This window comes from Vicugna pacos, chromosome 11 (assembly GCF_048564905.1).
Source record: "Vicugna pacos chromosome 11, VicPac4, whole genome shotgun sequence".
NCBI lineage: Eukaryota > Metazoa > Chordata > Mammalia > Artiodactyla > Camelidae > Vicugna > Vicugna pacos.
The window spans coordinates 70,414,962-70,434,521 of record NC_132997.1 but is presented as its reverse complement, the minus strand read 5'-3'; the positions used below and the strand labels follow the sequence as shown (position 1 = coordinate 70,434,521).

Here is a 19,560-nt window from a genome sequence, read left to right as displayed (position 1 = left end):
GTTGGTTGGTTAAATGAAACATGAATGTGTGAAAGGGAATAGAGGGAAATTAAACTGGGAGAAATAGGTAGGGGCTTATACAGCAGTCTTGATTGATGGTTTCAGCCCTTGGGTTTGTGATATATGTCCTCAAACTTTCATTCTCCACCTACTGCCTCCTAAGACAGTAAATATAATTTTATCCTGGCTCAGTTAGATCCGGTTTTGTGTCATGTCCCACCTTGGAAAGCTTTAGCACTTCTGATCTTGATTTATTTGTTCCTTGAATCCTTGGTCTAAATTCATGGTTTGGGCACCTTCCATCATAGGAATTTCTCCAAAGAAGGAATTCCTCCTCTAAAATGAAAGAGTACCTCCTATTCATTAGTTTCTTTTTTTTTTTTAAAGGTTTTTTTCCCCCAGAGGGAAGGTAATTAGATTTATTTACTTAATTATTTTTAATGGAGGTACTGGGGATTGAACCCAGGACCTTGTGCATGCAAAGCACGCACTCTACCACTGAGCTATACCCTCCAGCAGTACCTCCTATTCATAATAAGTCCTATTTTTTTCCTGCTGAGTCTCTGAATTTGCAAACGGGTCCAGAGTTTCTCAGCGTTTGAGTCTTTGGAAGCTGTGATTCCTTTCCAGGGAGGTCTGAAAGGTGCTGCAGTTTCAGCATACAAAATGGTATCCAGTGGACAAAACAGCCAATACCATCCCCTGAGGAATCATAGTGTTTTCCAAAGTGTGTTCTAAAGAACATGTGTCTCATCAAACACTGGTCTCTTGAGAGGAAGGTTGATAGAGGTTTGCTTATGATAATAATAGATGTCACTTACTGAGCACTTACTTAATGCGCTTTATATCCAATTTCTCCTCTAATTAAAGATTCCATAGCCAAAAACATTTGGGAAGCATTGGTGTATTAAGGTTTCTGAGGAGTCTTGCGATAGATAAATTTGTGTAATACTGTTTAATCCAGCACATCATATTACTTTGGGGATAATACTTGAGAAGATTTTGGTGGAATTCATATTCCATGAAACTCACTCAAAGAATAGGCTTCTTTCCAGGAAAAACTTAGATCACTTGAACTTTTCTGTGTACATTCCTCTCAGGAGTTTTAGTGATCAGCATGCCAGTGACAACATCCTTGTCCTGGCACCATGGAGCTGAAAATACACATTTATGTAGACATTGGACAGAATTGTCTGGCTGCAGAGCATGAGTGCCTGAGGCTATGAACCTGGAAGTTGAGGTGGCTGTACTGAGTGCCAGTTTCATTGCTAAATCATTTTCTTGAGCTTTTCTAACCGCTAGTTTTGTTATAGCTTTAAGAAGAATCGGTGGGTCATTTCTTAATGCACTGGAAATGGGCCAGATGAGTTTGGAAAGAAGAGAGAGGCTAATCGCTCACAAGTGAAAATGCATTTTGACTTTTCCAGGAGACTGTTGGGAAGCAGAGCTGGTGGCCAGTAGCCTGGATGACAGAGAGCCTTGCAGGCACACAGGTCATTGCAGTGGGAAGAGTATCTGACACTTTGGGTCAGATAAACCAGGGTTTCAGTCCTGAGTTGACGTCACTCTTCTGAGCCTTAGTTTCCTTATCTTTAAAGTAGGGATAATTTTTAGAGCATAACGGTCATGGCGAGGGTAAGCATGACAGTGTGTGTAATGCCTAGCACAGTGGTGCAGGGTAGGTGCTCCAAAGTGCTTCCTTCTTCCAAAAGGAAATCTGTTACGCTTACACTTTCCAAGTGTTGCAGGAACGTCGGCAGTGATGATGACCCTAGGCAGTTCTGATCACCGAGGAGGTCACCTGGTGACATCAGAACTGGGCGCCAAGGAGGCCCACATCCTGGGGCGCTGACTGTGAGCAGACACACTGTACTTCCGTGCCCCTGGAAGGCAGCTGTCAGTGGAGTGAGGAGAGTGATCTGGGAGCTGTAGAGGGCCAGCTGCTGGGCATCTTCTTACAGCGCCGCTGTCTGCCCTCAGGAGAACCTCCGTTAGTTCACCAGAACGCGGATGAGCACAGAGCACTCACTGAGGGCTGGCACTGTGCCGGGCAGTGGGGACCCACACAGAGAAATGGTCGCAGCCTCGGAGGCCCCGAGAGTCCGATGGAGGGAAGTAGACCTGTGAACAGTACGTGGAGTAAGGAGTCGGAGGTGCTCTGGTGGAAGTATTACAGGGAGTAGTTAAGGTGGGGGGTGGCTCAGAAGGCTGAGTGGTCAGATGTTCCTGAGGGAGTCTGGAGAGCCTTTAGAGTGAAGGTGTTTCCTTGAATCTTACACACACTGTACACGGGCATTAATCATAGCATCTAATTGATAATGGCTTTATTTTATCACGCATAGAGGAAGGATGTACATCACCGTTTTCCGGGCACAGTTTATACATGCTCTATTTTTGTACTGGATGCCCTTATGAAACAGCGCACAGAGTGCTGTTTGAATTGTTCACAGTAACTGAAGGTCCCAGTGGGGCTGTGAGCCTGTGGTTTCCATGCATCAGGCAAGCTGTGCAGCTTGGTGCATTGGCACCAGTTTCCTTTTTGTACCTGGACTACTCCTGGATGCTGATGGTGGGCCTGGAGCATCCCCAGGGTCACTTTTGGCTCCCTGTCTGGGAGGAGTCCTCTCTGTTTATTGAGGTTCTCTGGGACCTGTGATCTACAAGTATCTGAGGAACGGGAGGAACAGTGTGAGTAAAGAGCTTTTTGCTTTGAGTCTCAATGGGGTTCTGCCTGGAGGCCCCAGGCTGCCCAGGGTGCAGAAGTCTTACCAAGGCCAACGACTCTGAGCATCTGTTAGGTTCCTTTCTGTCCACTTCCCCTAGAAGATACAGGGAGGGTATCTCCTTTTCCTCACGGGGTGGAGGGCAGCATTTGAGAATAGGTAGCACCTAAACTTCTCGAAGTTGGATGAGCTATTTGTAGGGAGCTATGCGGTAAAAATTAGGTTGAGGTGAGATACCAAATATGAATGTACTTTGAAGAGTCCAAACCACAATTATTGCTGTTATGGTTGTTAGTTTTGGTGGTTAATAATAATAAAACAACCCCTTACACCATGGAAGAGATAAAGATGCCTCATAAACCACAAACTGGTTTGTTTGTGATACTGTGGGGCACTCCAGTCATTCTGTGAGGTCTGTGATGCTTAAAATAGAATTGCTGACAACCGGGGTGGGTCTGAGTTCATTACCACTAGAGCCGAGCTGAGCCGTTGCAGCTGTATGTCAGCGGACCGAGGTTTAGCTGACTCATCCTGGCTGTCAGAAGAGCCGGGACGCTGCTGCTAACTGGGGAGAGCAGTCCTGATGGTTCTGCAGTATTGTTTTTCCGATTCATGTCGATTGAAAGGATTGTTGGTTTAGGGAGAGAAAAATGGGGACTTTTTCCTGAGGAACTTGAGTAGGAGTTTGAAGAGTATTGAAAAGAGGAAAAACGAAATGGGGCAGGGTTGGGGGCTTGCTGAGCCATGTGCTTTATGGATAACTCGTACGAAAGAGAACAAATGGCAGGGAAGGGGAATTAGTCAGGCAATTTCCTGAACTGGCCACCAGATTGCACTGTTGTCTCTCAACAGTTTGGTTGCTTTTTGGAGCTGCCTTGAGACAGATTTTGAAAAGGCAGGCACTGTGCAGTGGAATGCTCATGGGATGGATGTCTGTAAAAAGAGAGGACCAGACAAGGATGAAATACAGGGTGAGATGTTCAAAATGAGCTCAAGGTAACCCTAGTTATCGGTAGATGAATGTCAACAGTCTAAATAGTTGTCTAAACTGAGAGAATTCTAAGGCTATACGGAGACTTGGTCATGTTCAGAAACTTGAAGCCCTAAGGTTTGTGTTTAAAACAGTTTTACTAAAACTGTGTTTCTCTTATCCTGTTATTAAAGATATAATAAAAATGCATTTTCTATTTAATTTTAACTTAGAGGCTTTTGCAAATTTTCAGTGAAATGTTCTTTTAGGAAATGATGTTATTTTAGAGCATCCTGTCCAAATGAGTGACCTATATTGCATTTCTTAGTATTTTCCCCTAGCACTTGACCTAATCTTATCCCCCATTAATGACTTCCAGTTTTAACTAAGATGAAGCTTTAGTTAACTCTTTTAGAGCAAGAGTAGGAAATAAGTGAGGGAGAGGCCTTGATTGGAGTGAAGTTTCTACAACATTTTATTCAGTTAGTTCAACCTTATGCTGTATTTTGATACGTTAAGAGTAAGATCTAATAGGACAGTATTATCCAAAGTGTGGCTATTGATGGGTGTTAATGCAGAAAATAGGTTCAGTGGAAATAATTTTGGAAATGCTGTGTTAAACAACATTTGAACAGGTTCCTTTCCTGTAGAACTTCTTAGAGCCTTCAATTAATATACACCAATGGGTGCCATGAAATTCCAAGAAGGAAGGGGTGGTTTATAACTTCTCCCAAACACTGCTTCTCTGGCAGAACAGCCATAGGGACCTGCACTTCACAGAACATCCTTTGGGAAACTTCGAAAAGAAAAATTAATGCTTTCAGGACTAACTGTTGCTATTATATATTAATGTTATAGTCTTTGAGATTTCTTGAAGGCTATCTGAGGAGACTATATGATATAAATTGGTATTTTTTTTTTACTACCAAGCTTACGTTTGATTTTTGCCTTTATCCTTAAAAAGATTTTGTCTTTGGAGATAAGCAGTTATACAAAGCTGATTAATAATCAGGAGATAAGAATTTAGAAGGTAAATAATTCAGCCAAAGGTAGGTTTATGATCCTTACCAGAACTTCCACAGAAATACATGGTTACAAAAGAAACTAAAGAAAAGCCGTTTTTAGCGAGCCCGGGAGGGGCGGGTGGGGCGGGGCGAGGGGTGGGGATAGCTCAAGTGCTTAGCATGCACCAGGTCCTGGGTTCGATCCCCAGTACTTTCTCTGAAAGTAAATAAATAAGTAAATTTAATTAACATTCCCCCAACCCACGCCCCCAAACCCCCCATTTTTGTATTTTCTCTTGTAAGTGTTTTTATAGAACAAAACATTCCATTGTGAGAGCTGTGTGATAACTAAACCTCTCGAGCCAGAGATCATAGACTGGGGTCCACAGAGTAGATGCGGCCCACAGATAGTTCTGTTTAGCCTGCACGAATGACTTTAACATTTGAATTAGTTCCAAACATCAAAAAATCTTGATGTTTCACATAAAAATCTGAATTTCTAGTGACCTTTGAGAAATGAAAAATTCTGACAACACGTTGGCAAACGATAACTACTCAGCTGGAGCTGCAAGTGCCTCCTTGAAAAGGAGGGGTTTACTCCGCTGTGTCCCTGCCAGCCTGCTAACCACTGTCCTGTCCAAAGGCTTGACCCATTGATGCTGCCTGTCCAGCCCTACAGACATTTGGTTTTGAGTAAACACTGGTGTGAGGACATGTCCTGGCCAAAGGGCTCGTGGGTGTCGCCTCCCAGACAGCCTCTTCCTAGAGCCGCCTTTGTAAGCAAGTGTGGCCAGGTTACTTCAGGAAGGGGTGTTGGAGCCACGTCAGGCTCGTTTAAGGTAATGGTCATCATTTCTGGTGACGTCCTTATACCCGTTCTTAGGATGCGGAGGCTCTTACCGCCCAGGGTGTAGCCTATTTGACAGCATAAGGGGAGAGTTATTTCACACACAGAAAACACATACACACAGTGACCCCTCTATGTGTAAAAGTTGTTTTGCCAGAGGAAATTTATGTTGAATTAGGGCAGAGATCGAATGTCATGCTTTCTCAAAAATAATTATCAAAGAATAAAGATAATTAAAAGGCCAGGTTTTTTTTTCAGTTATTTATTTGTTTATTTATTTTCCATTTTTTTAATTGAGTTATAGTCATTTTACAATGTTGTGTCAAATTCCAGTGTAGAGCACAATTTTTCAGTTATACATGAACATACATATATTCATTGTCACATTCTCTTTCGCTGTGAGCCATCACAAGATCCTGTATATATTTCCCTGTGCTACACAGTACAATCTTGTTTATCTGTTCTACATTTTGAAATCCTAGTCCCTTCCCACCCCCAGTCCCCCTGGCAACCACAAGTTTGTATTCTATGTCTGTGAAAAAGACCAGTTGTTTTACTTATATTCTATCCTTCTCTACAAAATATTTGACTCAGCTTTTAAGTATGGGATTAAAAAAAGTAGAGAAACGTGTATTTGCTTCCCTGATATATATATCAAGACCAGAGAGTATATTCACAGAGCAAATCAGAAAGATAGAACGTGGGTATTAGGCCCTGAGATCTGAGAATAAACCTCAGAAGACGGAGAACATGCCCTGTGTGCGAATGGGCTTGTATGTGTGAGAGAAACCAAAGTGTGAGTGGAACTTCTCAGCACAAACAGCCCCACAATACTACTTTCTGCTTAGCGTGTAGCGTGTGCCGGTATTGGCCCGCGTTGACATTTCTCTGATTCTGCAGTGGTGTGAGCCTATGAGAAGCTGTTTTGTGATGGCAGCTGGGAAATGTGGGTTTTGTGAATAGGGTTAATCATTACTGTCTCCCAAGTCCTCTTCCTGTGTTTTTACTAAGAATAGGGTAGGGGAATGGGTTGTGTATGATGTAATGAAGGGGGGGGGGTCGGAGGGAAGAAGAGGCAGTGAGGAAAGCTCTCAGCAGGAAAGTTTGACATCTTCTGCAGAGTTCCTTTGAGCAGCAGTAACCTCCAGCTATTACAGAACCCGCATTTTCTCTACTTCTGATTAAATGAAAGCAGAACACTATGGATACTACACAGGAGTTTTTTTCATTTGTGAGCCACATGCTCAAACTGAAGTATCATAAGGTGAATAGAATTACCTTACCAGGTCCTGAAGCTGCCTTAATTGCTTTATTAGAGACGAGACTAGAAGAGAGGGCTCTGTATAGAAAAAGATATGCCCTACTTTTATTTGTTTATTTTTTAAATTTATTTTTGGTGACATTAGAATCCTTTTTCTTACAGCATCAGGAAATTGTGTTTTTAATTAAAAATTAATAATGGGCCCTCATGAAATCATTTAAAAGTGGTGTTTTATGGTATTAGCAAATCTGCCTTTGTGGTAAATGTCAAGAGAATGATCATTTAGTCAAACAGACCAAATTTTACAAGGAAAGAACTGGACTTTTTTTTTTTTTTTCCAATGCAATAAAGATGGAGCAAATGCCTGAATGTTAACAGAATTGCAAACAGGTCCAAGGTTTCTGCGTCTCTGGAAGAAGTGGAGATTTTATGGCTTCTGGCTAACTGGTGGCCAGAAAGCTTCTGGCTAACTGGTGAAGGCAAATGGTTCATAAAAACCCCCAAAGTTGGGGTGGTTTGGTGGGGTGGCGGATTCTGTAAAAATTGTAAGGAATGTGTAGCTTGTTTCTAATGGGGCAATGCCGGTTTTAGAGTTGATTCAAGGTGTTTTGAAATTGGTAGATTTACTACCTTTCAAACGGGACTACCCCTGGATATAAGCCACACCACATGAGAAATTATCACATGTGTTTCCTTGCGTTAAGTGTTGATGGTTGAGCAGTGCGGAAAATGAAGAATTTTGTTGATACTAAGGAAATGAAAATTCAGCTGCTTTGTTTCCTGTCTGAATCGATGAGGGAAAAGGAGACGCATGTTCCTCAAGGACAGACCCACTTCACAGAGCACATGGTCTGCTGAGCGACTGACTGGTTTTCAGGCAGTGCTGAAACTCGCCTTTCGATATGGGAGGGATTTTTGGTGGTTTTGTTTTAAGCTGTTCTTTGATGATTCAGTTATGAATTGAAAGCAGTATGTTTCAAGGTTATGCTTCTGATGATAATGTAAACTATGGGCAGGAAGTCATTGTCCCAGTGAAGAGGTATTACCAAATAGTAAGAAACATGTCATAGACATTTCTTTTCCTACTCCTCGAAAATTTACTTCTGTTTCTAGGCTGACCTTTATTTAACCAGACTTGTTTAGGAAAATCAGATAAATCAAAGGTAGATAACTCTGTGTCCTTCAGTATTTGATACTGCAGGTAGTCACGTTCTAACTTGATGAGTGTTAAACTGTGTTAAATCTTGTTGCTGAAAGAGAAATGTTTTAATTTTAGCGGGTGATAATTTAAAAGCCAGACATTTAGATAATTTTTAGAAAATATTCCTACATGTTCCTGTTGCCTGTTTGGGTGAGTTTTTTTTAAAAACTAAGAGCTATGCTGTGACAGGTTATAAACAGTCTATCATGAGTTGAAATGGATCTGATTCAAAACCCAAGACTCTGTCTCTCAAAGACTGCCCTTTTTTAAACCACAGGTAGTTTCTGAAGGTTTCATGGTATATGTATAGAATGTCAAGTATAATACCCATAAGTAGATTCCCCAAGAATTCTACTGGAAGGCACTTAATGCAGATTACATTAACTAACAACTGGATTTTGTTTGGGTTGTGTATGTTGTAAAATGCACAGATCAGTGGGTTTGTCTTTAGTCACCTTATTCTCATGTGGGGTTGATGGAAATGAAGTAAGGACCAAGTAAACAACTTTTTTTCAGGTGCAAATTCGACCATGGAACCTAAGTGACAGTGACTTTGTAATGGATGGTTCTCAGCCTTTGGACCCCAGAAAAACTATCTTTGTTGGGGGAGTTCCACGACCCCTTCGAGCTGGTGAGTGGAAATAGTAACACCAAAACAACAAAACCAACAGCAACAAAACCAACAACAACAAAATCCCCAATGCATTTAGTCTTCGATATTTTCTCGGTTTCTGGTCGGGTATACACAGGCTCCAAAAAAGAAGGCTGTCATGTCAGTTTCGCTGAGCTGACCCAGGATTAAATGTTTTCTCCTACGATGCTCTGTTTTCTTATGGTGCAAGAGTGAATTTCATTAAACTGTTGTTTTAGAAGGATGAATTCTAATTAGTCCTTCCCTATTCAACCACATTTTTAAAAAAATAATAAAAATACATTTGGCAGTGTGCATTCTTATGCCAGTTAGCACTGTTATGTGTGACAGAAAAAGAAATCATGCTATCAGAAATCTATCCAGTGCAGCCGTGTGCCCACTCGGTGACGAACCAAACCACTGCTGGAAATTGTGTCACTGGGAATCAAACTGAACTCTTCCCAGCTGAAACAGGTTCCTATATTTTCTTTGAAAAGTGTGTTTGAGCATCTTTATTTTGACTTTTAAAAAGCTTCCCTGTTTTTTTTGTTTGTTTGTTTGTTTTTTAAAGTTCCTTTCCAGTGGTTATATAATTGTGCCTGCAGGGATTAGGCAGAGTTGACTGGGGCATTTGAAGTGATGCTGCGTTGATGACTTCAAAATGTAAATCCAAAACATAAATCTAATTAGTTGTGGGTCAGTGTTATTGCCCATGGAATATAATAAAATTACTTGTAACAGCACAATTTTTAAAGTGCTTAAAATAATTGATAAAAAGTTAGTTTTTAAAGATGAAAAACAATGTAATCATTGCCACTGTAGTTGCAAAAGTGCAGTGTTATGTCTGCAGTAGATGTAAGCAAGCAGACTTAGTTCTAACTTAAAAGAAAAAGCAGAGATCATTAAAATCAAGTTGTGAAACAGAATTATAAAATGTACTTACAGTGGTTTGGCTGTATGACTTCGGTGACTTCTTAATTCTGAATGCTCCTTAACATTTCTAACATATTTCTTCAAATGTCAACTCCAATCTACTCCTAGAAGATAACTTTAGCTCTGTATAAAGATATATTAAAAATTCCATTTTGAAGGACTTTAAAACATATAATGACTGTGGAGTTTATAATTGTATGGTATTTCAGAAAGCCAAATATCTTTGGGCCTTGTTCTCATTCCAATGGAAACTGTGCCCAAAGAAAAAGCAGAGCAGCAGAGATGCCTCCCCTTTATCTGCTGTCAGAGAATAAAGTCTCGGAAGGGCTAACTCAGACGTGAACAGCATTATGAGATGAGCGCCTATGCAGCCCTTTGTTTCTGAACAGCTTGTGCTTTAAAAAAAAAAAAAGGGTAGGGGCGCGCTCTGGAATATTACTGACTTTTTCTAACTGGTGTGTGTTTAGTAGTAGAAAGGGAGAAAACTGCCCTTTGATAGCTTTTTAACTGCATATGTATTCTACAAAAATGGACATTTATTGGTAGTATTCTAGCTGTTCTTTTTTGCAGCTAAATGCAAGCACAAATTAGTTTTAATATTTTAGCCCCTCTCCATTTTTGTTAGATGGGAATCCGAAAAAAAAATTTCTGAAAGAAAAGATCCCACAGTTATAGAAATAAGAGAACTGGCTTTAACCTCTATGTCTATTTTTAAGTCACAGACACAGTAGTTTATAAACTAAATTCCCTTTTTTATTACTTACCCTTTATTCTTTCCGTTTAAATGATTTGAAAGGATAGGTATGGGCCTCTATATCATTTTCTCTCTCTAAATCTTAGGATGATCTGTTTTTCACACTGTTCTATGGTCACACTGACACTTGCCAGGACAGGAAATCCAAGATACTAAATTATATTCTTTCTTTAACATTTTGCATTTATAAAATTCTGCAAGTTTCTAGAGTTAAACAAGAAATTATATTTATTTATCTTGGCAGAAACGGGATTTTGTGTCTCCTGCCTAGATAGTATGCCTTTTATAACTTTCAAAGTTCTTTTTTTTTAAGGTAAGCTAAAATTTTTTGTTTTAAAATTTTGTTTTTGCTATTATTGGATAGTAATCTACAGTCACTTGGTCCAATGGAAATTTTCCTCCATGCCAACACCTCCCATAAGTATAGCTAGTCTCTGGAAGGCTAAACAATCTATATTAGCATCTTAGAATTTTACTATTTATCCAAGACTTCCAGATTGGAGGCCACATACTCTGGACAAAAAGTTAACATCTGCAGCTTTTATCTGTGTGCATAGAATTGGATTTCTTTGGAACACACTGAGCTTTGTGGACTGGTGTGTGTCTTGGAATAGAAGGCTCTTTTCAATGTAACTCATTTTGATTTTGCTAGACAATCTTAAATTGAATACAGTGCAGTTCACTTGAGCAATAAACATTTATTGAGCATCCACTGTGTTACTGGCACTGAGAAAGTACACATCATGCCAAACTGAATGAACATCCCACTATCGTGTTGAATAGGTCGTCATCCACAGAGTCAGAGATTTCAGAACAGAAGAAAAAGAGAAATCTATGAATAGAATACTAACTCAGAATTAATTGGATGCTAAATTATACTCCTTAATGTAATGATTCTCAAGTTTGGTTTTTAAATACTTCAGGGAATTTTTTTATTATTTCTGGGGGGTATTGTGGTTATGGAATTCTGAAAGGTCTTTAAACTATTTCTGGCACTATATACAAGGTGATCCTAGACTAGATACCAGTGGTGGTACTCAACAGGTGAGATTTTTATGTCTCCAGATTGATTTTCACCTTATCCTGGGCCAAAAGTGGTCCTTTAATATGTTACAATGACTAAAATGTTATCACTCAACAATTGTTTCTTTGCATCTTGTAAAGCTTTTTATCTTTAATATTTTCTCATTGTAAGACAGGGACTATTATCACTAATAAATTATTCTAAACATAGTCTTTATTCCACCAAATAGAAATAAACAAACACTTCTAAAGAAACAAGACAACCTGTTTAAAGCAGTATTGCCTGAGTTTAGATTGCTCCTTCTGATCCTTTGACAAGCCTGCCTGTTAAAAATTCATGTTGGAGAAACATCAGAGGCCTAGAAAAATTACCCTGAAAATGGGAAAATATCACTGGGAAACCTAGATGGGTTTACCCACAGTTGAATTGCCTGATTGTTTGACCTTCTCTAGGTCAAATATGATACATTCCTACCATCTCTGGTCTCTCCCTTCCATCATTCCCATCCATGACGGTGACAAGCCAAGGATGGTTTGCCTGAAGTCTCCTGGTGTGTCTGAGGTCTTGTTTTCGTTCGGCTTCCCCCCCTTCCCACCCCCATGCTAGGGAAGGCTGTAGGTAGACTCACCATGCCACCAAGTGGCTAAAGAGTACATGCTCTTCAGAGAGTCCGTGCAGGGAAAGGAGTGGTCTGTCTGGTACTCCCTCGACACCGCCTGGATGTAAGCAACGTGTCTGCCTAAATCCCAATGTGGAAATAGCCCTGTTGTGTATCCCTATGGCATCAGAACGTCTCCAGGATGCATCTCTTTGCTCTGAGAGCAAATTTAAGTACAAGCTTGGGATTTACGAGGAGACCCCCAGGAAAAAGTGGAAAATGAAGGGTCTGCTCCCTGTACTCTCCCCCACTTTGTAAACATGAGTATTCTCTGACTCCAGCTTCTTGGCTTAGACATCTCACTTGAGGGCTGCCGCAGTGATCAAGCTTTGGGACCCATCCACTTCCAACTTCGACCAGGCTTGAAAAACCCTCAGGCTTCCTTTCTCATTAGTGGCATGTGAGATGGTGCTCCCGATCCTGACTGCCTCCTGACAGCTTATCTGGCCGGGTCCTGCAGAACAGATCAGTCTTGAGTCCTTGGAGCCTACCTTGTGCCCATCATCTTTGGGTCTCCTGTCCTTCCTAACCATCACTCTGATGATTCTTTCCTGTCTTTTTCTCCCTTTCTGATAATCTGTGGTGGATCCTGAAGTTTCCTTCTCCACCTTTTTTCCCTCCTTTGGCTATTGTGAAGATGGCTTTTCTATGGAAGGAAAAAAATTTTTCTGAGATAAATATTCAGTGATGTATGGCATAAATCTAGAGAACATACTTGCTGAATTTTTCTGAGAGCATTTATTTCAGATATTCTGTGCAAACACTCTGGCGGTTCACATGTATTAGGAATCACATCCTGATTTGTGATTTGGGGAACAGGAGTATTGTAGCCATATCCTTTTTTTTGTTCAGTGAAGTGGTAGCAAGCAGAAGCCACATGTCAAGTTTCTCAGCACTAGAGGCTTTTCTTTCACCACATCCCAAGTTCAGTATGAGTTTTCTCAGATAAACTCCAAATTCAGCATACTGACTTGATTAACTGCATCGCCCTTAGGGCTAGATTTTTTTTAATGTTGGTCAGGTTCATGTACTCCCTCCTCCAGCAGAGCAAACCCTCACTCACAAGCAGTGCCAAAGTTTGCCCTGTCAGTAGCAGGTTGAGTAATACTAGCATACAGCCAAAGCCAGACTGGGATGAATTGGTGCTTCTGGAGCAGGAACCAGGCCAAGTTAATGTTAAGCAAAGATTTACAAGTAGAGGGAAAAACAACCCCTGGACGAAACTGAACATTTGAGCACCAGTCTGTGCCCAGCAGAGTGCTCAGAGCTCTCTGCATGTTTAATCCTCATGATAACCCTCTGAGGTTGTAAGGGGTTGACTTTTTATCGTAGAGATAAGGAAGCAGAGTTCCAAGGGGGTGATTAGTCAAGGTTGCATGAGTGAAAATGCCAAGATTCAAACTCAGATCTCCATATTTCAAGTTTGGGGCTGTTTGCCTAGAAGGAAGATGCTTTATTGAGCTGAGATCTGAGATGATCTCTCAGTAACAGTAATAATGATCAACCTGGGACCGGTACGATTCAGACAAGTTAAACACTCTTAGCTCTCTGACTTAGTTGGTTGTTCGTACCATTTATTTGAAACTATTCTTAGCAACGTCTCATTCAGAGTGGAAGGTTCTGAGCACATTTCCTCCACCAAAGATGTGTGAACTGCTCCAGTGAACCAACTCAGCAGTTATAAACCTAGTTATCCACCTTCAAGATAAAGTTTCCTTTCTTTCAGAAGTCCGGACCTCTTCGTCATCCTGAGGTGCCTTATACCTCTTTCCTGTCTGCTTTATTATTTCCAAAAGGAGAAGTGTAGGTTCCAGATTCACAGTTTGGAATCCTCATTTCCTGCTCCACCCCATTTGGTTCTCATAGTATGTCAGACTTATATGTTACCTTAGACTAGCTTTGAAATCTAGTTCAGTGATAGAAACAGGACCCTGGGGTGGGGCAGGGGTGGGGAGTCATCATGATTTCCTTTCTCATGAGCTGATGTCCCTTTCAGATTTCTGTGAAGAATTAGGAGCAAATCCAGGGGACCATATTTGGGGTTCAGATTCAACGTTAGAGGCATAGTCACAGCAACCCAGAGGAATTCATAGAAATGCTGTGTCTACTACAGCTGGAGTATTCCCATTTCCCTCTCTAGTCTGGGACACCGTGAAGATCATCACAAGAGCCAGTGTTTGGGTTAGACTCATAGTAGTGTACTGTTACCATTGAAACAGTTGTTCATGAGATGACTCGAGGTATCTCAGGAGCACAGATCATCTTATCCAAAGTACAGAATGCCCTCGGCTATAGCTGCCTGAACTCCTAGTTTTGTACCCCCGTGGTGAACAGACAGGCCTGGTCACTACACTGTCTGATTAGGAAGAGGAAAAAAAAAAAGTGGTTTGGAGACTCCTGACTTCCTCACCGACTCTGTCTGTGTCTGCTGTCACCTCCATCTGTCTGAATTTCAGCCTCCACCTGTATGCCCAGCTCCGGTTGCCTCATCTTCCTCAGGTTAAATGTTAAGAATGAGCACCTGGGAGCTCCACTGTCCTTGTCCTCTACGGAGGATGGTTTAGAATGAGGATTCACTGTTATAGGTTTCGTAGGTAGTTTGGCTACATTTTCCAGATAAGGCACATCCTTGATCATGGACTCATATTTCATGAGCAGGGTTGAGATCACAAGATGGTGACAGAGTCTTGAAGGTTTTAGTTGACTTCTGCCAGATCCTTACTGCTTTGCTTCTGTTTTTCTCTCTTCCTCCCAAGTAGTCAAAATGGTAGTCCTTTTCTTGGCTCAGGTTCGCCCTCATCAGAGGAAGGGATTTTATATGGGACTCTCCTGTATTAACAGATAATACCCACTCTAAAGAATCCTTTAAAAACCTAGTCTCCACAAGTAGTTGGACATTTCTAGTTATCAGTAGGTGAATTTGTATCTTCCATATAAAAAATATTTTCAGATTGGAAATTTGTAGGACTTGAGGAAAGCTTGCTCGGTGTTTGTTAATCACCAGTGTAGTAGATGAATTAATTTTTCTTCTTTTTAAAAAAAATGCTATTTTTACCAACTGGTTACTTTTCTCAATAATTAGAAAGTCTGTTTAACACTTAAATAACATCCTTCTGGTGCTTGAGCCCAGCTTGAGTTTAGCCTGCAGGAAGTATGCTTTTAGTGAAGACTGGCTGACTGAGGAAACAGCAGCTTGGCCATTATCTCCTTTTTTCCAAAGGTCATCACTCTGTTAGACCTTTTGCAGTTAAAATACAGACTAAGGTAGAGAGATGGGAAATCGTCATACTCTTCCCCGCCAAAACTCTTTCTTTAGTCACCTTGGTTTCTTCTAGCTTCTCAACAAATTGCCCTTTACGTGAGTGACTTCATTGACTCAAATGTCTGCAGACTTTTGGGTGCCAAGAAAATGGCTATGTGAGCTTGTTCACAGAAATTATTTATTTATAGTTTTCATAAAAGCATGAGCAAGGGTTTCGGCTTCCTATCAATAGTCCTTAACTGCCAGCAAAATCAGCCAAGATCTAATCTTTGGCACCTAAAGATGGTTTTCCAGCAACTAGATCCACAGACTGCTTGGGGAAGACGCCTTCTGTGGCATCTGAGGATCCCCAGGGCTGCTTTGGAGACCACAATGCAGTAGAAGACCCTGTGGTTACAGTCACTCTTCTCTTCAGCTGGAACTTCAAGCTTATAGCTGGTGTGTATACCTTCTTTCTAAATTAGACAATTTCTGGAGTCCTTCCTAAAAGGGGAGACGAGTGCCATTCTGTCCCTTCCCGGCATTCTTCTCCTGCCGTTCACGAGACGTGGGGAGAGCTCACTCTCTCCTTCCATTCCAGAGGATGCCAGGTCTTTGGAAAATTAGTGTTTCATTTCCAGGCCCTGAGGTTACATATTTCACTAAGCCCGCTTGACCAGTAAAGGAAATTCATTAATGCGGTTAGTTAATTCCACCCTCAGTTTCTTGCTCTCTGTAACTGGAATAACAATTCAGGGTATGAGCATGATTCTTACTGCATGGTTTGAATGAACATGATTCCTGGATCCTGCCCCGAGACTGCAGTCAGGGTCCACGTGGGCTCTAACCAGCAAAGCTCCCTTGGCTGCTGTGACTCAGTCATTCTGATCAGAATGGGATCACTGGGCTAGCTTTCTGCTTATTCTTGGGCTTAGATCTTGCTAGCTTATTTTCTCACCTTCTGAAATTTTACCTGTTGGTTGCAGGCCATTCTTCCTATTAACAGGCACTTAGAAAGCAATTACCAGTGTGAGGCAGTCTGGTTTGTGGAGAGATTTTGAAGAAGTTAAATAGAAAGTCAGGTGACACAGCTTTCCTACTGCCTCAGCAACTTCCTATTCCAGGAACCAGTAGTCCTTGGCCTTCCTTCTGTTTGTAGAAATCCGGGGAAGTTCTTACACCGTTCGGCCCTAAAGCCCTGTGTCTGCTGCAGAGTTCTTCCTCTGCCCCGCCAGGCTGTGCCAGCTTCCCTTCTCCCCAGGGACTGGCTCCTGTGGAGCAATACCGTCTGATGGTCTTTGCACGCTGGCTGTGGTCCAGGTCATCATCTGTCTTCCCTGTCTGCTCCTTCCCAAATACCGTATGTAGGTGTTTGAGGAAAGTAGGTTCTTGGATCATTCCCCAGGGGTAGGGCTAAGTCTTTTGGACTTAAACCGTATGAGTGGCCTGAAAGAAATGGCCGTACCTGGAGGAGGTGCCATCCAGTATCAAGTAAACAATTACCTTCAGGCAGTTCGGATCCAGGTAAGTAACTGCTGTATGTCTCTCCATGGTACCTTTTTGGTGAGGACAATTTTAGAAATATCAGACCTTTGGAATGGTCCAGTTTTCAGATGCCTTCTGTGCAAATATTTTGCAGATCTACCAATACGAAGGTATATTTAGAAGAAATCTGGTGAGGAGTACAGATCCGACCCCTGAACTTATAGCAGGGTGCAGGATGGGTATGTTTTTACTGCCTTTGCAGCAGCTTAGTGTTTCCTGGCACATTGTAAGTGCTCCGTGAATGTTCATTGCTGCTGTCATCACTGTTAGTAGTAGTATTTAGAATTTAGTGTGGAGATTTCTCTATTGGGATAGAATGTGCTCTAAAAATACTTTTTTTTAGTTGTAGAGATGTAGTTTAAGGCTGCAAACATATTGCCTCTAGTTAAAAATGAGTTAATTCTTTCTATAGCTTTATCTTAATACAGTAGTGTGACTTTAGTAGTGTGACTTTAGCAATTGCTTTCAGTCCTAGAGGTCAGTAAGTAGAGCTGTTTCTTATTAACTTGTCAGGGCTCTGTGAAATGCTTTGCCCACCCAGCGTCCGCTCCTGTGGACTAAGCAGTTAGAAATTAGAGCAGGAGGATTACTGATAGATTATTTCTTTTATACTGTTGATGAAGTTCTGTTATGTAAATTCACATGTATGTGTGTCTGTGAATTTTTAATTTTTTTCATTTTGTTTTCCAATATCCTGTAAAGAGCTCCCCTACTTGAGTTGTAAGACGTGTGGATACTCTTCGTGGGTTTTCCTCTTCTTAATTCCACTGCATGGTTCTTAAAGAATCCTTCCTTCTGGGAAAAGCGGAATCTTGTTTATACAGTTTGTACAGAATCGTGTTTATTTTCTTGCAGTTGAACTGGCAATGATCATGGACCGTTTGTATGGTGGTGTCTGCTATGCTGGCATTGATACCGACCCAGAGCTGAAGTACCCCAAAGGTGCTGGCCGCGTGGCGTTCTCCAATCAGCAGAGTTACATTGCAGCCATCAGCGCTCGCTTTGTGCAGCTCCAACACAATGACATTGACAAACGGGTAAGCAGCTACTCAGGGTGTGACTGCTGTGGGAAGGCAATGAAGTCTGTTCCGTGGGCCCCTGGGGAGAAAGCACCTTGTGGTCATAAGTGAGCAGCTCTGCCTTACATGGCACTAGTCCCCGAGTCCATCTAGATGGCCTGAGAAAGAGAGCACCCTTGGTATTTAAGGCGTTAATGAACCCTCTGCCTCACCCATCCCCAGGGTGATGTTACACTTATGAAAATAACCCTGCAGAGTTTAGCATACCAAACCAGCGCTGTTCAGAAGATGACGCCAGCAGCGCATTAATGAAGGTTGAGAGCTGATAACCTCTTTGACCCATGTGGTACTCTTAAAACAAACACACTGGGACTAACAGTTAATGTTGATATTCAGGAGTACACATAGAATTTTGAAGTTCTGGTTCTTCTTAAAATGGCAAAATCATACACGATAGCAATTATTGGAGCCAAATAGCTGCTGTCCCCTCCAGCCCCCTCTCCACCTCCCTGTGGTTCTACTGTTCATACCAAGTATGCATATACAGCGCCTGCCTCTTTGCTCATCGGTGATACCTGCCTGGCCACGAGGGCCACGCCGATTCGATCTGCTACCTCTTATCTAAACAGAGGACAGTGGAGTTGTAGGGAATTGGTGTTCTCTGTTGGTTTTGGGGACAGACTCAGGTTTAAGTCCCTTAAATGTAAGCTCTGCCACCGTTTGGAAATTTAGGGGAATAGAAGGTGGTAGGAGGTAATCTGGGATCTATATTAATAGATTAAAGGAGCAAATGAGAGAACAGCATCAAGTCTTAAACGTTTTCCTGTGCAGTTGTACAGGGACATTAATGCTTCCAGCAAAGGGTGTTCTTGGGCATACACTGGACTGGAATCAATAAAGTAGTAAATATGTTCTGTTATAGAGTTTCACCTATACTTTCTGCAGTTGACTTTGACTAGTTTTGTGAGGCAGACTTAAGTTTCTTAGGAGGTGAAAGTTTCAGCTGGTGATGGATTTTTTTTAATATATTCAGCAAGATTATATTTTCATTAAGATATATTTTTGATCAAATTACAAAAGCCAGTGCTTAACATAAACAATCTCTTTGCTACGTCACTGGGATCCTTAAAAGTAAGTAGTGGTTGTTTGTTTTGTAAAGAAAATGAATAGAGTGATTGTTTTACAGAATTTTGAAATACTCTTTGAATCAGTAGAAACTCAGAGGGGTGATAAGGATTCGATTCCATTCCTAGTTTTCAAGCACCCACAGCATCCTGAGCTTCCCCTTTTGTAAAAGTAATTCCCCTGCGGACTGTAAGCTCATAAAGCTAGGCAGGGTGTCTGTCCCATTCCCTGCTTCACTCCCAGTGCTTGATGTGGAGGTGAAGTGGATGCTGGACGAACCCTCGCTGAACTGACAAACGGTGCTCATACGGAGGGTTTTCCTAACCACTGCCGCTGGTGCTGGGACACCTGCTTGTGCTTAGACCTTTGTGAGTCTGAAGCCCCAGATTCCCTTACATGTAGACTGCCATTGCCCCATTGCTGGTGATCCCAGGCAATAACCTTAACCTGAAGAGCCTTGTGTTTGTATCTGCTGGAGGGGGCTTTCTTTGTTCCCTTGTTTGAATCCACACCAGAGGTAGGTCCTGGAGATGATAAAAGAAGGTTCCACATCCCCATGCTTGGGTCTTTCCTTTGCCCGCACCCTAACAACCTCCCCGCCTGTTCCTTAGTAGAAGGAAGTAC

General features: G+C 41.7%; 1 protein-coding gene and 1 non-coding gene across 8 annotated transcripts in view; one reads left to right on the top strand and one right to left on the bottom strand.

The window, feature by feature from the left end:
- Positions 1-19,560, top strand: part of CPEB3 (cytoplasmic polyadenylation element binding protein 3) — a 159,738-nt gene that overhangs the window by 121,006 nt on the left and 19,172 nt on the right. For all 7 annotated transcript variants that reach the window (XM_072971604.1, XM_072971605.1, XM_072971603.1 and 4 more), the window contains 2 exons: positions 8,523-8,637; positions 17,648-17,829. In XM_072971604.1, the coding sequence (XP_072827705.1) occupies positions 8,523-8,637; positions 17,648-17,829 (297 nt within the window). The remainder of the gene's footprint in view (positions 1-8,522; positions 8,638-17,647; positions 17,830-19,560) is intronic.
- On the bottom strand, positions 442-514 carry TRNAA-CGC (transfer RNA alanine (anticodon CGC)). The gene has a single exon. It is a non-coding gene; the product is annotated as a tRNA-Ala (tRNA).